The sequence below is a fragment of the Clupea harengus genome, chromosome 1 (assembly GCF_900700415.2).
Source record: "Clupea harengus chromosome 1, Ch_v2.0.2, whole genome shotgun sequence".
NCBI lineage: Eukaryota > Metazoa > Chordata > Actinopteri > Clupeiformes > Clupeidae > Clupea > Clupea harengus.
Genome location: NC_045152.1, coordinates 26,994,285 through 27,009,620, shown reverse-complemented (window position 1 = coordinate 27,009,620; position 15,336 = coordinate 26,994,285). Strand labels below are relative to the sequence as shown.

General features: G+C 45.0%; 2 protein-coding genes across 4 annotated transcripts; both read left to right on the top strand.

Moving 5' to 3' along the window:
• Nucleotides 1-220: 220 nt before the first annotated feature.
• si:dkey-222n6.2 (intermediate filament protein ON3) lies at nucleotides 221-3,785 on the top strand. The gene is made up of 9 exons (XM_031582078.2): nucleotides 221-490; nucleotides 1,053-1,261; nucleotides 1,514-1,574; nucleotides 1,746-1,841; nucleotides 2,073-2,237; nucleotides 2,362-2,487; nucleotides 3,206-3,426; nucleotides 3,514-3,551; nucleotides 3,678-3,785. Exons 1-9 carry the CDS (start codon nucleotides 287-289, stop codon nucleotides 3,761-3,763), a joined length of 1,206 nt encoding a protein of 401 aa, XP_031437938.1. The 5' UTR covers nucleotides 221-286; the 3' UTR covers nucleotides 3,764-3,785.
• Nucleotides 3,786-4,376: 591 nt separating this feature from the next.
• Nucleotides 4,377-15,317, top strand: si:ch73-233m11.2 (NACHT, LRR and PYD domains-containing protein 12). 3 transcript variants are annotated; one of them, XM_031574058.2, is made up of 10 exons: nucleotides 4,377-4,638; nucleotides 8,635-8,702; nucleotides 8,905-10,669; nucleotides 11,515-11,676; nucleotides 11,898-12,065; nucleotides 12,210-12,383; nucleotides 13,177-13,347; nucleotides 13,819-13,989; nucleotides 14,242-14,409; nucleotides 14,844-15,317. In XM_031574058.2, the coding sequence occupies exons 2-10, from the start codon at nucleotides 8,657-8,659 to the stop codon at nucleotides 14,911-14,913; spliced, it is 2,895 nt and encodes a 964-aa protein (XP_031429918.1). In that variant the 5' UTR covers nucleotides 4,377-4,638; nucleotides 8,635-8,656; the 3' UTR covers nucleotides 14,914-15,317. The 3 variants fall into 3 exon arrangements, with proteins under 3 accessions (XP_031429918.1, XP_042564420.1, XP_031429910.1); XM_031574050.2 differs by lacking the exon at nucleotides 4,377-4,638 and adding an exon at nucleotides 8,076-8,266; XM_042708486.1 differs by lacking the exon at nucleotides 8,635-8,702 and having other exon boundaries at nucleotides 4,378-4,638.
• Nucleotides 15,318-15,336: the final 19 nt, after the last annotated feature.

Sequence of the window (15,336 nt, the reverse complement as noted above, 5' to 3'; positions counted from 1 at the left end):
CACACACACACACACAGAGACACACACACACACACACACTCACACACACACACACACACACACACACACACACACAGCGAGACACCGCCCCCCTGAACAGGCATTTCTAAAGAGACGCTTCCTCTTCAGGTCCCCATTCCAGAGAAGTGGACAAACTCGCCTCTCTGTCTCTCTGTCTCTCTCTCTCTGCTTGTCTCCTGTATTCGCTATGAGTGTGCGGAACAAACACCTGAGTGGCAGCAAACAGAACTTCAGCAGTCGCTCCCTGGGCTCCAACAGAAGTGGCATGGGCTTCAGCGGCGGCTCACTGGGGGCGGCGTACCCGTCACGGGGCTCCTATGTGGGTAAGCCCATCACAGCGGTGTCATTCAACCAAAGTCTGCTGACGCCGCTGAATGTGAAGATTGACCCCAGTATTCAAGCTGTACGCGTGCAGGAGAAAGACCAGATCTTGAAACTCAACAATCGATTTGCTTCCTTTATTGATAAGGTAAGTGTGCTTGTGTGTATGTGTGTGTGTGCCTGTTTGTATGTATTGTAAGTGTCTACCAGATGCAAGAATAGACATTGCATTTTATTCGTGGATGCTGCTTTCTCCTACCTGATTACCCAGTTCAATGAAATTTAGCTAACAATATTATGAAGCAAGTAAAAACTAAAAGATTAACTTCAAACACATTATGTAATTTTCTTCCCCCTCTTTCCATTGCTACTCCCTCTTTCTCGCTCTCCCTCCTTCATCCTCTCCTTTCTTTCATCCTCAACTATTTTCTCCTTCTCTCACCCTTCTCACCCCTCCTTGTTCTTCTCCTCATCAATCATTGTTTCCTCTCACTCCTTTCTCCATGTTCCTGTCTCTCACTTGTTCCCTCTCCTTTCTCTCCCCCTTTAATTATTCTTATTCTCTCTCTCTCTCTCTCTATCCCTCACACACACACACACACACACACACTCACACACACACACACACACTCACACACACACACACACACACACACACTCACACACACACACACACACTCACACACACACACACACACACACACACGCAGGTGCGGCACCTGGAGCAGCAGAATAAAATGCTGGAGGCCAAGTGGCAGGTGTTGAATGCTGAGACTCGGCCTCCCTCTAAGTGTGAGCCCCTGCTCAAGGCCCACATCCAGGGCCTGGAGACCCAGCTGCAGCAGCTCGCCCTGAACAAGCAGCACCTGCACACGGAGCTCAGGAGCGTCCACGAGGAGGTGGAGGACAAGAAGCAACAGTGAGCCATTTGAGTCAGAACTTATGAGTGACACAGGAAAATACATCACAGCACAAGGCATACTGTACCTCGTACAAGGCGCACTAGGCATACTTAACTTACAGGATACACTGTTCAGAATGTAGAATGGCTGACACACAAACATATGTATACAACACTGTTAAGAAGCAACCACTCTTAAGGTCAGATCTGGTTTGGTTAAATGTGGGTTGACACTGATTTGAATGCCTCTCTCACCTCACCTGTTTGTAGGTATGAGGTGGAGATCAACAGGAGAAGTGAAGCAGAAAATGAGTTTGTTCTGCTGAAGAAGGTATAAACATACTGCACGCACTGACACAATCAACAGCACGGTCTCAACATCTTAGAATAGACTTAGTTTAGCACATAGACATATATTCCATGGCACTCTGGTACACTGCAGCAAGCCTTGGTCCTGCATCCTTTACGTCTAACTAACTATGAGTGTGCCAATATCCCGTAGGATGTGGATGGTGGGTACATGTTGCACACTGATCTGGAGGTAAAACTGGCCAACATGATCCAGGATATCAATCTGTTCAAGACACTGTATGATGAGGTAATAGCATTCTTTATGAATACATATCATTCACAATTTATAGACTTTTTAATCATAAGTCATACTACGCCATTACATATCTTCTCTCTCTCGCTCTCTCTCTTGCTCTTTCTCTCTCTCTCAGTGTATACTGCCAATGCATGTAACAGATGTAATATTGGAACATCTTTAGGACAAAGTTCAAATGAATGAGACCCTTTACATTCTCTCTGCTGGTCTGCCTGTGGTCAGGAGCGACGTGAGCTGGAGGCTGAGATGCGGGATGTCTCAGTGACTGTTGAGATGGATAACTCACGAGCACTGGACATGCAGCAGATTGTGTCTGAGGTGAAGGCACAGTATGCGGACGTCTCCTCACGCAGCCGCCAGGATGCTGAGGCTTGGTACCAGACCAAGGTTAGAACACAAAAAAACACACTTTCTCTCTCTCTCTCAACCACACACACACACACACACACACATACACATACATACACAAGCTCACACACAATACTGTTAATGAGCTGTTGTCTTTGAATAGTTTGATCAGGTCTCGGCCCAGGCTGACCATTCCTCAGAAGAGCTGAGGATAAGCAAGCAGGAGATTGCTGACTTCAAGCGCCTCATCACTCGCCTGCACAATGAGATCAGCGGTGTTAAAGCACAGGTGAGCGTCTGTTGCCATAGCAACTCCTCAGAACAGGAACCACAACAACAACATAGCTGGACTTTCAGATATGACAAACATGAATGGATTGCAGTTGATCTTGTGCAATTTTACTATCCTTTCTGCCTTCGCCAGTTATGATTTATTTAAAAAAGACTTGTTGCATATTAAAGCACAGGTTAGGGTTAGCACAGGTGGGAGTCTGTTCCCATAGCAACTCCTGAGAACAGGAACCACAACAGAAACACACAACAACAACATAGCTGGACTTTCAGATATGACAAACATGAATGGATTGCAGTTGATCTTGTGCAATTTTACTATCCGTTCTGCCTTCGCCAGTTATGATGTATTTAAAAAAGACGTGTTTGCATATTTAATTCCTCACCATACCAGAAAGGCCCTTTTGGCTACTCTATCATCACTTCTTTCTGAGGGTCCTGATGAATATGGAAGCAAAAATCAAGACTCCATTTCAAACAGAAATATAGGATTCATACAGATACATCCACAACATAAAAACCAAAACAAGGAGACAGGAAATGTAACAGACACACAAAAGGACTCAAAGAACACTGTATGAGTACAACACACATTTTAGTTTATTCAAAATTGGCCTCAAAACACTATCAATATATTAATCCAAGACTGTAATAAGTGTCATAAGATAATGTCAGGTCTGATGGTGCACCGTATTGAGTTCTTTCTTTCTTTGCAGTGTGCCACTCTGGATGCCCAGATCGCGGATTCGGAGAACCAGGGCGAAGCAGCATTGAAAGATGCCCACGTCAGAATCCATCAGCTAGAGGAAGCCCTGCAGAACGCGAAGCAGGACATGGCCAAGCAACTGCGTGACTACCAGAAGCTTATGGACATCAAGCTGGCACTTGATATTGAGATTGCCACCTACTATCGTCTGCTGGAAGGAGAAGAAAACAGGTTAGATAGGAATGTGAATAAGACAAATCATATTGTTGGATGTCATACATTTTGATGATTTTTTGATTTTGTGTTGATCTTCCTCAGGATTGGACAGGATCATGTTGTCAATGTCCGGACAAGCTGTGAGTATCCATCATGCAGAGTCACATTAGGATATGTAGTCAATGTGTGTGCAATGCGCGTGCATGTGTGTGTATGAAAGTTCATCTGTCTGTTTCATTTAAATTCTCTCTCTCTCTCTCATCCAGCCCACCGATCCACTCCCCACAAGATGTCAGCACCAAAAGTGCTCATCAAAGTAACAGAGACTCAGGATAGCCATACCTCCAGTTAAACAAACACACACACACACACACACACACACGCGCGCATTTGATACAGTGCAGTATAAACATCTTCAACTTCTCTTTTCTATTGCATCTATAGCTCTTCACCGGCTGTCTAAACAGGTTGTCTGAATATAAATAAATAAATAAATAAATAAATAAATAAATAAATAAAGGTTATTTTGAAGGTTACTGGCTGTGTACTGTTTTTTTACTCAAGGGAGGTATCCTTGTAAACTTTTAAAAACCTTTGACAAATGTTCTGTTTACATAATATGGTCAGTGAGAATACTGTGGTGCCCCAAGCTGCCTTGGTTTGAACACGGGTGAATTCCCTTACCAGGCCTATACAAAGCAGACTTTAGGATCCTGGGGAGGTGTTCTGGGGACTAGGCAGGTCGGGCTTTCCCTAATTGAAAGCTCACCTGCAGATTGTTTGACTAGTTGCTGATCAGTGCCAATCTAGTCAAACAAAAGGGTTTAAAGAGTCAGTAAGAGAGAGAGACAGAGGGGAAGGTGCCGGTAGCACTGGAGGGTTTACCCCATTTTCTGTTTGTTTGAATACCTTTGTTGTAACTTTAAAGCGTTAATAAAGAACCTGCCTTTGAGAAATTCCCTGATTGCGTCCTTCTGAGAGCTGGGCAGCCACAATACATGCTTGTGATTCTTCTAATTCCACATCCTCCACCACACCCAAAGATGGCAAAGAGAGGCTTTCATCCTCCTCCACACCAAAAGATGACAAAGAGAAGTTTGACACGTTTTCTTCCTTAGAAGAGGATGCAACAGAGATGGGGTGAAACTGGTCATGCCTTGATCTAATTAGATTGATGTAACCTGTGGTGGTCGTTTGGATGTTTCCCTGTTAACCACAGACTGAGCAGTAAGTCCATTTCACACTTAAAAATAGCATATATAAGTGTAGACTACTAATAGTAAAGTGAAATCACAAGAAATATTTAGAACATACACCCACTCGCAAGTTTGAGTTATAAGACAGCATGCCTATGCTGTCATGCTTATAAATATCACCACAATCTCAGAGAAAAGGGGCTTGTACCATATAAGATTGCTATCATATTGTAGGCTAACCATTATTGTAGGGAGTGATCTGTTCGAGATATTTTTTTAAGATGGTTAACGGGAAGTAGACTAATAAGTTTCAAACTCATAAATTGCTGGTCTAGCCAACCTTCATCTATGGAGGTTTCACAAAGCCTACTATGGCAATACATTTGGCCATCACATCCCACACTTCCTTTTGTAAACATACAACTTAGTCCTGGTGAAAAAGTAGCATAGGCTTACTATTAAATTAGACCGATTTAGATATGGCCTGCGCCTGGTCGAGTCGGAAAGTTAAACATGACACTCCTGGTTAGGAAAGAGTACAGACCAGAGCTCAGAGAGGGAATTGTTTGTTAAAGTAGTGACTGCGGGGAGAAGGCAGGCAGGGCAGGCAACAAGAGGATAAAATAAGCAGTTGGATTGTACATTTTTGGATTACGGACATCCGGGTAATATTGTTTAAGAGAGCAGGCAGAGTGGGGAATGTTGTGTGGGGGTGTCGGCCGACAGCTTGTATAGGTCCGGTATATGGTGCTCTTGCTCGGTGTTCCCTACTGCCATAGAGTGTTAGGTAGTCAGGAAGATAATGATAGCAGTAGTCTGGAGGATTATGGATGGAAGGGTGGAAATGGAGATAGTAATTGGGAGATACAGGGACAGGGAATGGGACATGAGAGGGGGAAGAAGGATATGGGTAGATTGGAGAGTGAGGAAAAGGAAAATGTAGAGGAACAATCATTAAATCTAGTTGTGAGGCTTGAAGGGGAAGGAGGGGTAAAAAAAAATAGATCCGATGAAGTTGTCAAAAATGATCAGCAATCAAGTAGGGGAGGTGAAATATGTTAGAGTTCTGGATGCCAGGTGGGAGGAATGGCAGATTCCAACAGGGTGGAAGGAGGCAGTTACTGTCCATATCAGAAGGCAACAGCATCCCTAAAACAAATTGATGTGTCTTTGATTAGAACAAAGTGTACGGGTCTTCTTTTAAATCATTACTGTCTGGGCTGGATCTAATCCAAGCCAAGGTACTTAGGATATGTACCGGGGATGTGTGTTCGTCACCGATATGTGTATTGCAGGTTGAGACAGGGGAATGCCATTGGGTTTGCGTCATAAGCAGCTTCTAGCGAACTACTGGGTGAACCTGATAGCCACCCAACAAAACAGGTGATGCAGACATGCTGGGAGAGAGGCGTGGCACAAGCCTCAAGGTTTGGTTGGACTGGGGAATTAGTGGGAAATGGAATGGTGATATATGACCTAGATTCAGTGGCGGTTCTACATGGAATTACGCCCCGGGCGAAACTCCCTCTGAGCGCCCCCCCCCCCCCCGCCGAAAAAAAAAGAATCTTATTTATTTTTTATTATAACAATATAAGTGAAAGACAAACTTAAATGTATCAATTGCACAAATCCTTCAATAGAACATTTGAATAACACACTTAAGAGAATCAATGCACACATCATGTACATTAATGTTAGTTAACCAGCTCTCTGCAAGTTAGGTTGTGCAAGCACTCAACATGCATTATGGTTTAGTTGAGTTAGCTAATCGTGGCTAACGGGATTTCGCTAACGCTGGCTAGTATAGTTGTGTCAAAAGGAAATATATGGTCTAACCAGCTAGCTATCGACCTGTTCATTATTAAGATTATACTAGTACTCTGTATGCTGTTATATTCTGTTAGTTGTGGCTAGCGGGACTTCGCTAACACTTTAGCCTAGTGTCAAGATGAATGAACATGTTCATACCCTAATATGGTCAAATCAGCTAGCTAACGCTAGCTAGCAAACAATTTTGTTGGTGCTCAACATTAACTGGTTGCCTTAATAGGAATTTAGGTTAAGTTACACTTGACTGAAAACACATTTTTACCTTGTCCACTTGAGCATCCTTCAATAGTTATCTTGAGATAAGTTGAAGCAGTCAGTGATGTCCTTCCACCAATTCACCTTGCCCTTGGTGACCACATAATCGTTCTGTATTACCTATTTGTATTAGCCATTTCACACAATTCAGAAAAACGAAAACGTGCAGGAATTATAGGCCTGTAATTATAATGTTATGAATGTGCGTTATTTGGAAGAAAGAGACCCAGAGGTGAACTGTACCCCGCGCCCCCTCCCCTTCCCCCTTCTCACTCAGGATCTGTCCACGGCACCTTCTTAGCGAGCAGAGGCGCCTGCAGCTGCAGGGGGCCCCAATTTGCCAATTCCACACACAGTGATATGATAGATAATAGAAAACCGCTTCGTGGCCCAGATGATTTTTTTTTTTAAAGTGCTCTTGCCGCCCCCCACGTCTTATGAAAAAGTGCCGCCCCGGGCGGCTGCCCGCGTCGCCCGTGCCTAAAACCGCCCCTGCCTAGATTTGAGAATAGAGTCAGCTATCAAAAGTACTGGCGCTGGTACATCTCAGAGTTGGGCTAAGACCTAATCTATGAGATTCCGTTGGCAATCAGGGGAGTAGCTTTCCAAAGCTGAGGGGGGAAGTATTGTTTGGGTGGAAATAAATGTGGAGTGACAGCAGGAGACAAAGAGGGGCACCTGTATTCATTCCTGAGCAGAGTGACAGGTACAGTAGTGAACCTTAGCAGGGGTGGGGGGTTGGGGTGGAAGAGGAAGGAGCAAGTAATTATGACTACAAGGAGAACCGGTCACACCAACCTAAATGGCAAACTTAATGTCATAGGAAAGCATCCAACCGGGTTAAGTCAGGCGTGTCAACAACCACAAACAGTACAGCATGTACTTATATCATGCAGGAGGTACACGGCAGAGAGGGGAGATGTTTACAGAAATAAGGGGCATTGGTTTGATAGAATTATCAGTTGGAAAGTATTTTAGAACTGAATGAAAGAGGAAAAAGAAAGCCACTGGATTCAAATGTAACTAAACCCCCCAGCTCTGACTCCTCCCACTGCATAATTTTGAAAAATTCTAAGAAGAGGCAAGGGGCTGGGGGCTGCTGCTGTGAATGATGAGTCCCGATCAGTAAATGAAAATGATACTCACACTAATGGGCGTGTGCTGGGGTGTTTACCCATTTCATGACGTAGGTAAGTCCCAAACGGTTGACTACGTCAGCATCGGCATTGCAAGGTCCAGGATAATCTTAAACAGTGGAGCCATTTTCAACCCATACAATGATGATTTTTATTAAAATGCTAATTTTGTTCATATTAACATCAGCATCTATGTGTCCCATCACAGTATCACATTATTTAGTTTACAGCTTAAAAAACAAACGTAAGGGTACAATTACATTTTAATGAATATGATTTAAGCATGGTGGGAGGGATCCAGAGGGGGCAGCAATGCAACACTAAGGATTCTGGCTGCCGTAAAACGACAAAGAAGAAGAAGAAGAAGGAAGCAGTAAACCTACCTCTAGACGGGCTGTGGTACAATGGTCTGCTGACACCTAGTGGCAAAAGTTATTAGTACCGTCATATTTTATTACTCACTGGTGTGTGAAAGAAGCGTGTTGCATGACCTACAAACAACGAATAGCACTTTTATATATCTTTACTGTTCAGTTAAGTCCAGTTTTGGGTGCGCATGAGGTGTATTCATCACTTAATGGGTTATTGAAACATAGCACTCTATGTTCTTTTTCATGCCCACCGCGAGTAGACAGGTTATGATTCATTTGTGTAGGGTGTGTTTTGGACTGTGGCCGCGCTTCGGGATATTGCACAGTACTTACTTCCTTTCCTTCCCCATTTCTGCCTTCTGTCAGCGAGTGCGCTATTGATGGTCACATTGACTTTGAACTTGCACATCAGTACCGTGTCATTTTGCTTTACAGCGTGTGTTTCAAAAATAAAGTGATGGCAACTGTTCAAGATGACTCCGACAGCACGGGCAGTTGGCTAAGTATGCATGTGGTACTTTCTTTGCCAACTATTTATGACTTGAGTTTTCGAATAGTATATTTTCTCCGTGCCTCCTTGTCGGTAAATCAACAAACTTTCAACTGTATGTGTCGATTCTGCAAATGGCCGTGTTTGGCTATTGGTTACTATCATTATCTCCTTACTAGACTCACTCACATATGTTCTCCTCCGCTCTCTGACAGATGCCCGGTCTCTGCACATTCAAGAGCTGCTGACTCCCTCACTGACTCCAAAAGGGAGCAGCTCAGTCCTGGGCCATCAATCCCCTGTTGAGGTGCTCATCGGAGACCAGCACACCCCTCTGACAGCAGTCCTCAGCCCCGAAGCAGAACAGCTCACAGACAGGAATTTGGACATGAATAGACGTTGCTTGGATGATGTCATCACGACTGTGCTGACTTCTGAGGACACCCTGTTGGCAAAACGTAGGGTGGTGGTGTTGACAGGACCAGCAGGGGCAGGGAAGAGTGTGTGCGTGAACAAGTTAGCACAGGATTGGGCAAGGGGCCAAGTGCTGAAGGGCTATGAGCTGGTCTTACACCTGTGTGTCAGTGAGTGTGTGACCACTTGGGTGAGTAAAGTGAGGGAATGTGGGTCTGTGAGTGAGAAGGAGGAGAGGAAGCAAAGCTGTCTGTCTCTAGAGAATCTTCTAATGTTGGCTCACCCTCATCTCTCCTCCACTACTGTCTCTTATGTTCTGAAAGAACCATCCTCACCCACCCAGCCCCGGCTCCTGCTCCTCCTGGATGGGCTGGATGAAATCCCTCATCTTCCCGACATCTCTGAGCTGCTCCTCTCTCCCTCCTCTCTCCCTCTCTGTTCTGACCCTAGGCGCCCAGTGCCCATCTCCCACCTGCTCTCCAGCTTGGCACAGGGCACTCTGCTGCCTGCTGCCTCCCTCCTCATAACATCCAGAAAGGTGCCAGACATGGATGCACTGCCCCCTGGTGTCAAGCGTGTGGAGGTGCTGGGCTTCTCCACCTCTCAGAGGAGCCAGTTCTTCCAGCGCTTCCTCAGTGAGGATGGGGATCTGGCACCGAAGATGACCCAGCTCTGTGAGAGCGTGTTTGGAGTGTATGAGTTCAGCAGCTTGCCTCTCTTCTGCTGGACACTGGCCTCTGTAGGTCGCACCTTGCAGCAGACTGGAGGTGCCCCTCCTGAGACTCTGACGCAGCTGTGGGCTCACATCACAGCCCTCAGCCTGAGACCCAGTGTCAGCCCAGAAGGTGCAACTCAGGTGCCCCCCCTCCCCACCCTGCTGCGTGGGTTAGCCCAGTTGGCACGTACCATCTCCATGGATGGCCGAGGCTTTTGCTCTCAAGAGGAACTGCTGTCAGTTGGTCTGGAGCCATTCCTTTCCTCTCCACAGCTGCGTGCCTTTCTGCAAGAGGCCATCGATGCCCACGGAGCCCACACTTTCTTCTTCCTGTCTCCAATGATGCAGGAGTTCCTTGTGGCTGTCAGCTTGTTCCTTGAGGGTTGTGGATGGGTAGGCAGCATGGATGAGCTGCTGACTGATCTGGAGGACGGAATGATGGAGTTTGCGGAGGTGTTTGTGGCTGGGCTGTCTGAGACTTCTCAGCGTGCACCACTGGAGGGGGTGCTGGAGGCAGGATATGCAGCGGAGCAGGGCACGGGGTTTCAGCGTTGGCTGCAGACTCACGCGCAACAAGCCCTGGACGGCTGCTCCAGAGAGAGACACCTGCGTTGCTTCCGCCTGCTGAGGGAAACTCAGAACCAAACACTGGTGAAACGAAGCATCAGCAGCCCCAGCGCGAGACTGGGGATCAGCTACGGTGGCCTGGGAAGAGCAGACTGTGCAGCACTGAGCTACGTGCTGAGCTGTGCTGGGGAGATCCAACGGCTGAACCTTTACAACAGCAAGAACCTGACTAGTGATCACACTTCACAACTGCTTCCTGTTTTTAAGATGGCTAACAGCATCATGTGAGTATACCAGGGGCAGGGCAGCTAACAGTTCAGCACAGCTCACTATGAGCATAGTTCTGTTCAGCACAGCTCACTATGAGCATAGTTCAGTTCAGCACAGCTCACTATTAGCATAGTTTGTTTAGTTCAGCACACCTCACTATTAGCATAGTTCAGTTCAGCATTGAAACGAGTACAAGTTTCATACATTTTTTTTAAATAGATTGGATTGGAGTGTAGTTCTCATAGCAGACAATGCCCTAGCAATATTTAAACTGGCATCCCAAGATTGAGATTAAGGTAGGTTAGTGGGTTAGCCGAATAGCATTATAACCCATCTTCTCCCCCAAGAAAGGCATTTCCAAATATATATCCACATAACTGATTTCCCTCTCATAAAGCAGATCTGAATGTGATACTCTGGACAGGTTGTCATAGCCAGATTTCAAATCCAAGTGCTTTCTTTTTGTAATTGCATAAGTCACTCCCCATAGCTGGTGAAAGAAATGATAGAAAACAGATCAAGTTGTTCGAATTGGAAAGCTTCCAGCCTATAACTCCAGCAAAAAAATTATCCAGATGACATCTAATTTAAATTTAACATTTCTCTTGAGATATTTTCATTAATATTTGGACTATATTGTAGAATCAGTGTAATAAGCAGTGTTATAGCTTTGACATCCACATTTGCTGCCCTTTTAACTAAACCTGCCTGTGTGTGTGTGTGTGTGTGTGTGTGTGTGTGTGTGTGTGTGTGTGTGTGTGTGTGTGTGTGTGTGTGTGTGTGTGTGTGTGTGTGTGTGTGTGTGTGTGTGTGTGTGTGTGTGTGTGTGTGTGTCTGTCTCTCTGTCTCTGTCTCTCAGGCTGTCTCAGAGCAACTTGACTCCAGGAGCCTTGGCCCATCTTGCAGAAGGCCTCAGAGGGGGAAGCACCACAGAGCTTGATCTGTCCTACTGCAGCCTCAGAGATGAGGGACTCAGGGTGCTCTGCCCTGCCCTCAGCCACTCCCCCCTGCACACACTCAGGTACAGATGCACATGTCTGTGTGAGGGAGAGAGAGAGTGTAGCCAGCAATGCAATGAGTTTCTGCACAGCTTACACAGTCTATCATACAGTGGCATCTCAATAGAAAATAGCCTTTAACACAAAGTAGCGTGTGTGTGTCTGCTGCGTTTTACCAATGCATGGTACTATATCTGTGTATAAATGTGTGTGTGTGTGTGTGTGTGTGTGTGTGTGTGTGTAGGGTCCCTGTTTGTAAGCTCACAGCTGTATGTTGTAAGGACCTGTCTGCAGCTCTTGCAGTCTGTGCACTGCGTGTTCTGGATCTGCGCGGGAACAGTCTCACTGATGAGGGACTTACGCTGCTTTGCAACGCACTCAAGAGCCAGCAGTGTAAATTGCAGGAGCTCAGGTAAACACATAATCTAAACACCCCTCGCGTTCGGTGCGCTCGCGACACAGTTCAGTAGCTGCCTTTGTTGGGGGTTGTGCTATGTCAAGGTCGTCTGTGGTGTAAGTGTGTTTAACTGTGTGTGATGTGTATGTGTGTGATTAGTCTCCACAGCTGTGATCTCACCGCCGGCTCGATGAGTGCGCTGTCTGAGGCCTTGAGCTGTGGTCACTGTCCTTTAACATCCCTTGATCTGACCGGAAATGACCTGTGTGACCTCGGAGTGAACACTCTCTCAAATGGCCTCGGCAACCCCAGCTGCAAAATACACACGCTCAAGTAATACACACCCTCAAGCAATACACACACAAACTGACATGCACATGGTCAGCTTCTCATTCTACTATACATGTATTGGAATAAACATGCATGCACTTTAGTCTGACACATGCTCACCTGGAGCTGACTGCTCATTCATACTCCACTCCCACTGAAGACAGCTATCACATCATATTTATTATCTCTCATGTTGTAAGATAAAATTAAAAAGGCTACATATAAAAACTGTCAAATGGAAAATACCAAGCAGTGTTAGATGCAATGATGAAAAGCAACTGTCAGATAGAAATGTACCAGACAGTCAGCAGATCAAAGCACTGGGTCAAAGGCAGTAAGACAGTTGAAATGTGGAAACCACCTAAGTCGCAAGAAAATATGATGACAGCAGAAAAGTAAAATAAAGAAGTTCTGTTAAACGGACAAAGTCCAAAAAAGGCAAGAAAGCACAGTGCAGGGTGGACAGACGACCAAGACATCGGCTGAAGGCCACATACCACTAAGTGACATCACCACTGGGCCAATACAAGATCGAACATTTCCTGAAGCTGACAGAACGCGCCTTCTCCAGCTTTTGATGTATCACTGCATTAAAAGCTGTATTGCTATTATCATTTGCCAGTAAAAAACTTGTCTTGTACAAAGATCGTCTTGTCCGGTGGCTCCTTCCTAAACCAGCATGCTAAAGAAAATACTTAACAATGTTCAAAGCTGCTTCAGGAAACTAAACAAATCTGATACCTGTGTGTGTGTGTTTGTTTCTGTGTGTGTGTGTGTGTGTGTGTGTGTGTTTCAGGCTGTTTGAGTGTGAGCTGACTGACTCATGCTGTGCAGCTCTGGCTGCTGCTGTGAGATCAGGAGGGTCATTGGCAGAGCTGGACCTTTCCTGTAATGACCTCGGCCAGGAGGGGGCGCTTCTGCTCTGCGAGAGCCTCAAGGCGCCGGAATGTTCTCTCATCAGTCTCAGGTGGCAATCCCTGTACTAATGAACTAACCATTTCCCCACAAAGATGGAAGCACTAAGCTTTTAAATAAGGCTGTCACGGACCCGTTCTTATTCGGTCGTCAACTAAAGCGTACATTAGTTTATTTCCATACTGCGTCTAAGTCCTCATTTTTTCAGTGCAAGCTCATAGTGCAAGTTCATTATGAGGTGGTGAGAAAGTTAACATTACACTCAGCAAATTTGATTATTGCTATGATGTACTTTTATAATGAAATGAATACATTTCAAATACATTTTTAATTCTTGGTTTGTTATGTTGTTTATCAGTAGTTTATGAATGTAGATGTTATGGCAGTTCATGATGTATTTTAGTGTGTCGGGTCCCAGGGAGACACTACATTTCTCTTTTGGATCTTGAGCAAAAATGAAATAATGTGATGTAAAATCTACAATTTTCAAATATATGTTTGTGTGTGTATTTTTTGTTCACAGTATGACACGGTGTGAGCTGACCCTGCCAGTGTTTAGTGCCCTGGAGGAAGTGCTGTGTGATGGGTCTAAGCTGCAGGCTCTGGCTCTGGGATTGAACCAAGTGGGAGACACAGGAGCCAGACACCTGTGGAGGGCCCTGAAACATGCACACTGCAAACTACAGGATCTGGAGTGAGTAGCCTTTCACATACCCCCACAGACGTGCATGCTACAGTATACACTCGCTTACATCTCACCCTTTAACTCACCTGATCCAGAGAGTATGTACTCCTCCTGATATCCCACCACCTCCCTCACACCCACATACACACTCAGATTAACTCAAACCTGTCCAGTTAACACTAACTGCATTTGTTTCTTGTTAATTATTTTTGTTGTATATACTGTCTGCTTTAATACAGTTTGTGTGTATATGTCTGTTAGTTTAGAGATGATTGGCTTGACAGATGACTGTGTGGCGGATCTGTGTGAAGCAGTGAGGGCCCACGGCTCTCTGAAGACCCTCATCCTGAAGAACAACTCTCTGACCGACAGCTCTATTCCCTCCCTGGTCCAGCTGGCAAAGGCCTGCCCCGGCATGAAGGAGCTGAAGTGAGTGACAATAGCAGTGTGCAGAGATACAGTATAGGTCTGTGTGAATATCAAACACAATAGCAGAGTACAGAGATACAGTATAGGTCTGTGTGAATATCAAACACAATAGCAGAGTACAGAGATACAGTATAGGTCTGTGTGAATATCAAACACAATAGCAGAGTAGAGATACAGTATAGGTCTGTGTGAATATCAAACACAATAGCAGAGTACAGAGATACAGTATAGGTCTGTGTGAATATCAAACACAATAGCAGAGTACAGAGATACAGTATAGGTCTGTGTGAATATCAAACACAATAGCAGAGTAGAGATACAGTATAGGTCTGTGTGAATATCAAACACAATAGCAGAGTACAGAGATACAGTATAGGTCTGTGTGAATATCAGACAGAAACATTGCCTAATGTTAACCTCTGCCTTTTTTTTAGTGTGCAGTATAATGACCTGAGTGAGGATGTGTTTGAGTTGATGGACAGCTGTTCCAGGATCAGATACTGAGCCCACATGATCAGCACACAGCGCGGGAAAGATCCTGCTTGATGACAATTTAAATGTCAGTGCTGGTAAATCACAACAGTAATACTGCCTTCTGCTTTTTATTTCACTATCTTGCACATGTTTTGTAGTATTCAACATTTTCACCTGGCACAGTGTATGATGTCAAGTCATTGATATTCCAGTGTAACTGCATATTTTTAACTACACAGAAAAAGTATACTTTCTTACCATACTTTCTTATGCCTTACCATTGACACCAAATTTGTAATGATTCCTACCCAGCCTCTCTTTAGTCTATGCACTTTACTATTTGTGTCTCTATTTCAGCCTGTGATAGCTGTTTCTGTGAGTGCTTTAACAATGCTTGAAGTTTTAATAAAGTTTTGATATAATCATGATACCAATAAGCAGTGCGACAACAAG

Coding starts and splice junctions, on each gene's coding strand:
- si:dkey-222n6.2 (XM_031582078.2), top strand. CDS start 287: ATGGGCTTCAGCGGCGGCTCACTGGGGGCGGCGTACCCGTCACGGGGC. Junction 2,238..2,361: donor AGGCTTGGTACCAGACCAAG/GTTAGAACACAA, acceptor GTCTTTGAATAG/TTTGATCAGGTCTCGGCCCA. Junction 3,427..3,513: donor CTGGAAGGAGAAGAAAACAG/GTTAGATAGGAA, acceptor GATCTTCCTCAG/GATTGGACAGGATCATGTTG.
- si:ch73-233m11.2 (XM_031574050.2), top strand. CDS start 8,112: ATGGTGGGAGGGATCCAGAGGGGGCAGCAATGCAACACTAAGGATTCT. Junction 13,990..14,241: donor TGCAAACTACAGGATCTGGA/GTGAGTAGCCTT, acceptor TATGTCTGTTAG/TTTAGAGATGATTGGCTTGA. Junction 14,410..14,843: donor CCCGGCATGAAGGAGCTGAA/GTGAGTGACAAT, acceptor CCTTTTTTTTAG/TGTGCAGTATAATGACCTGA.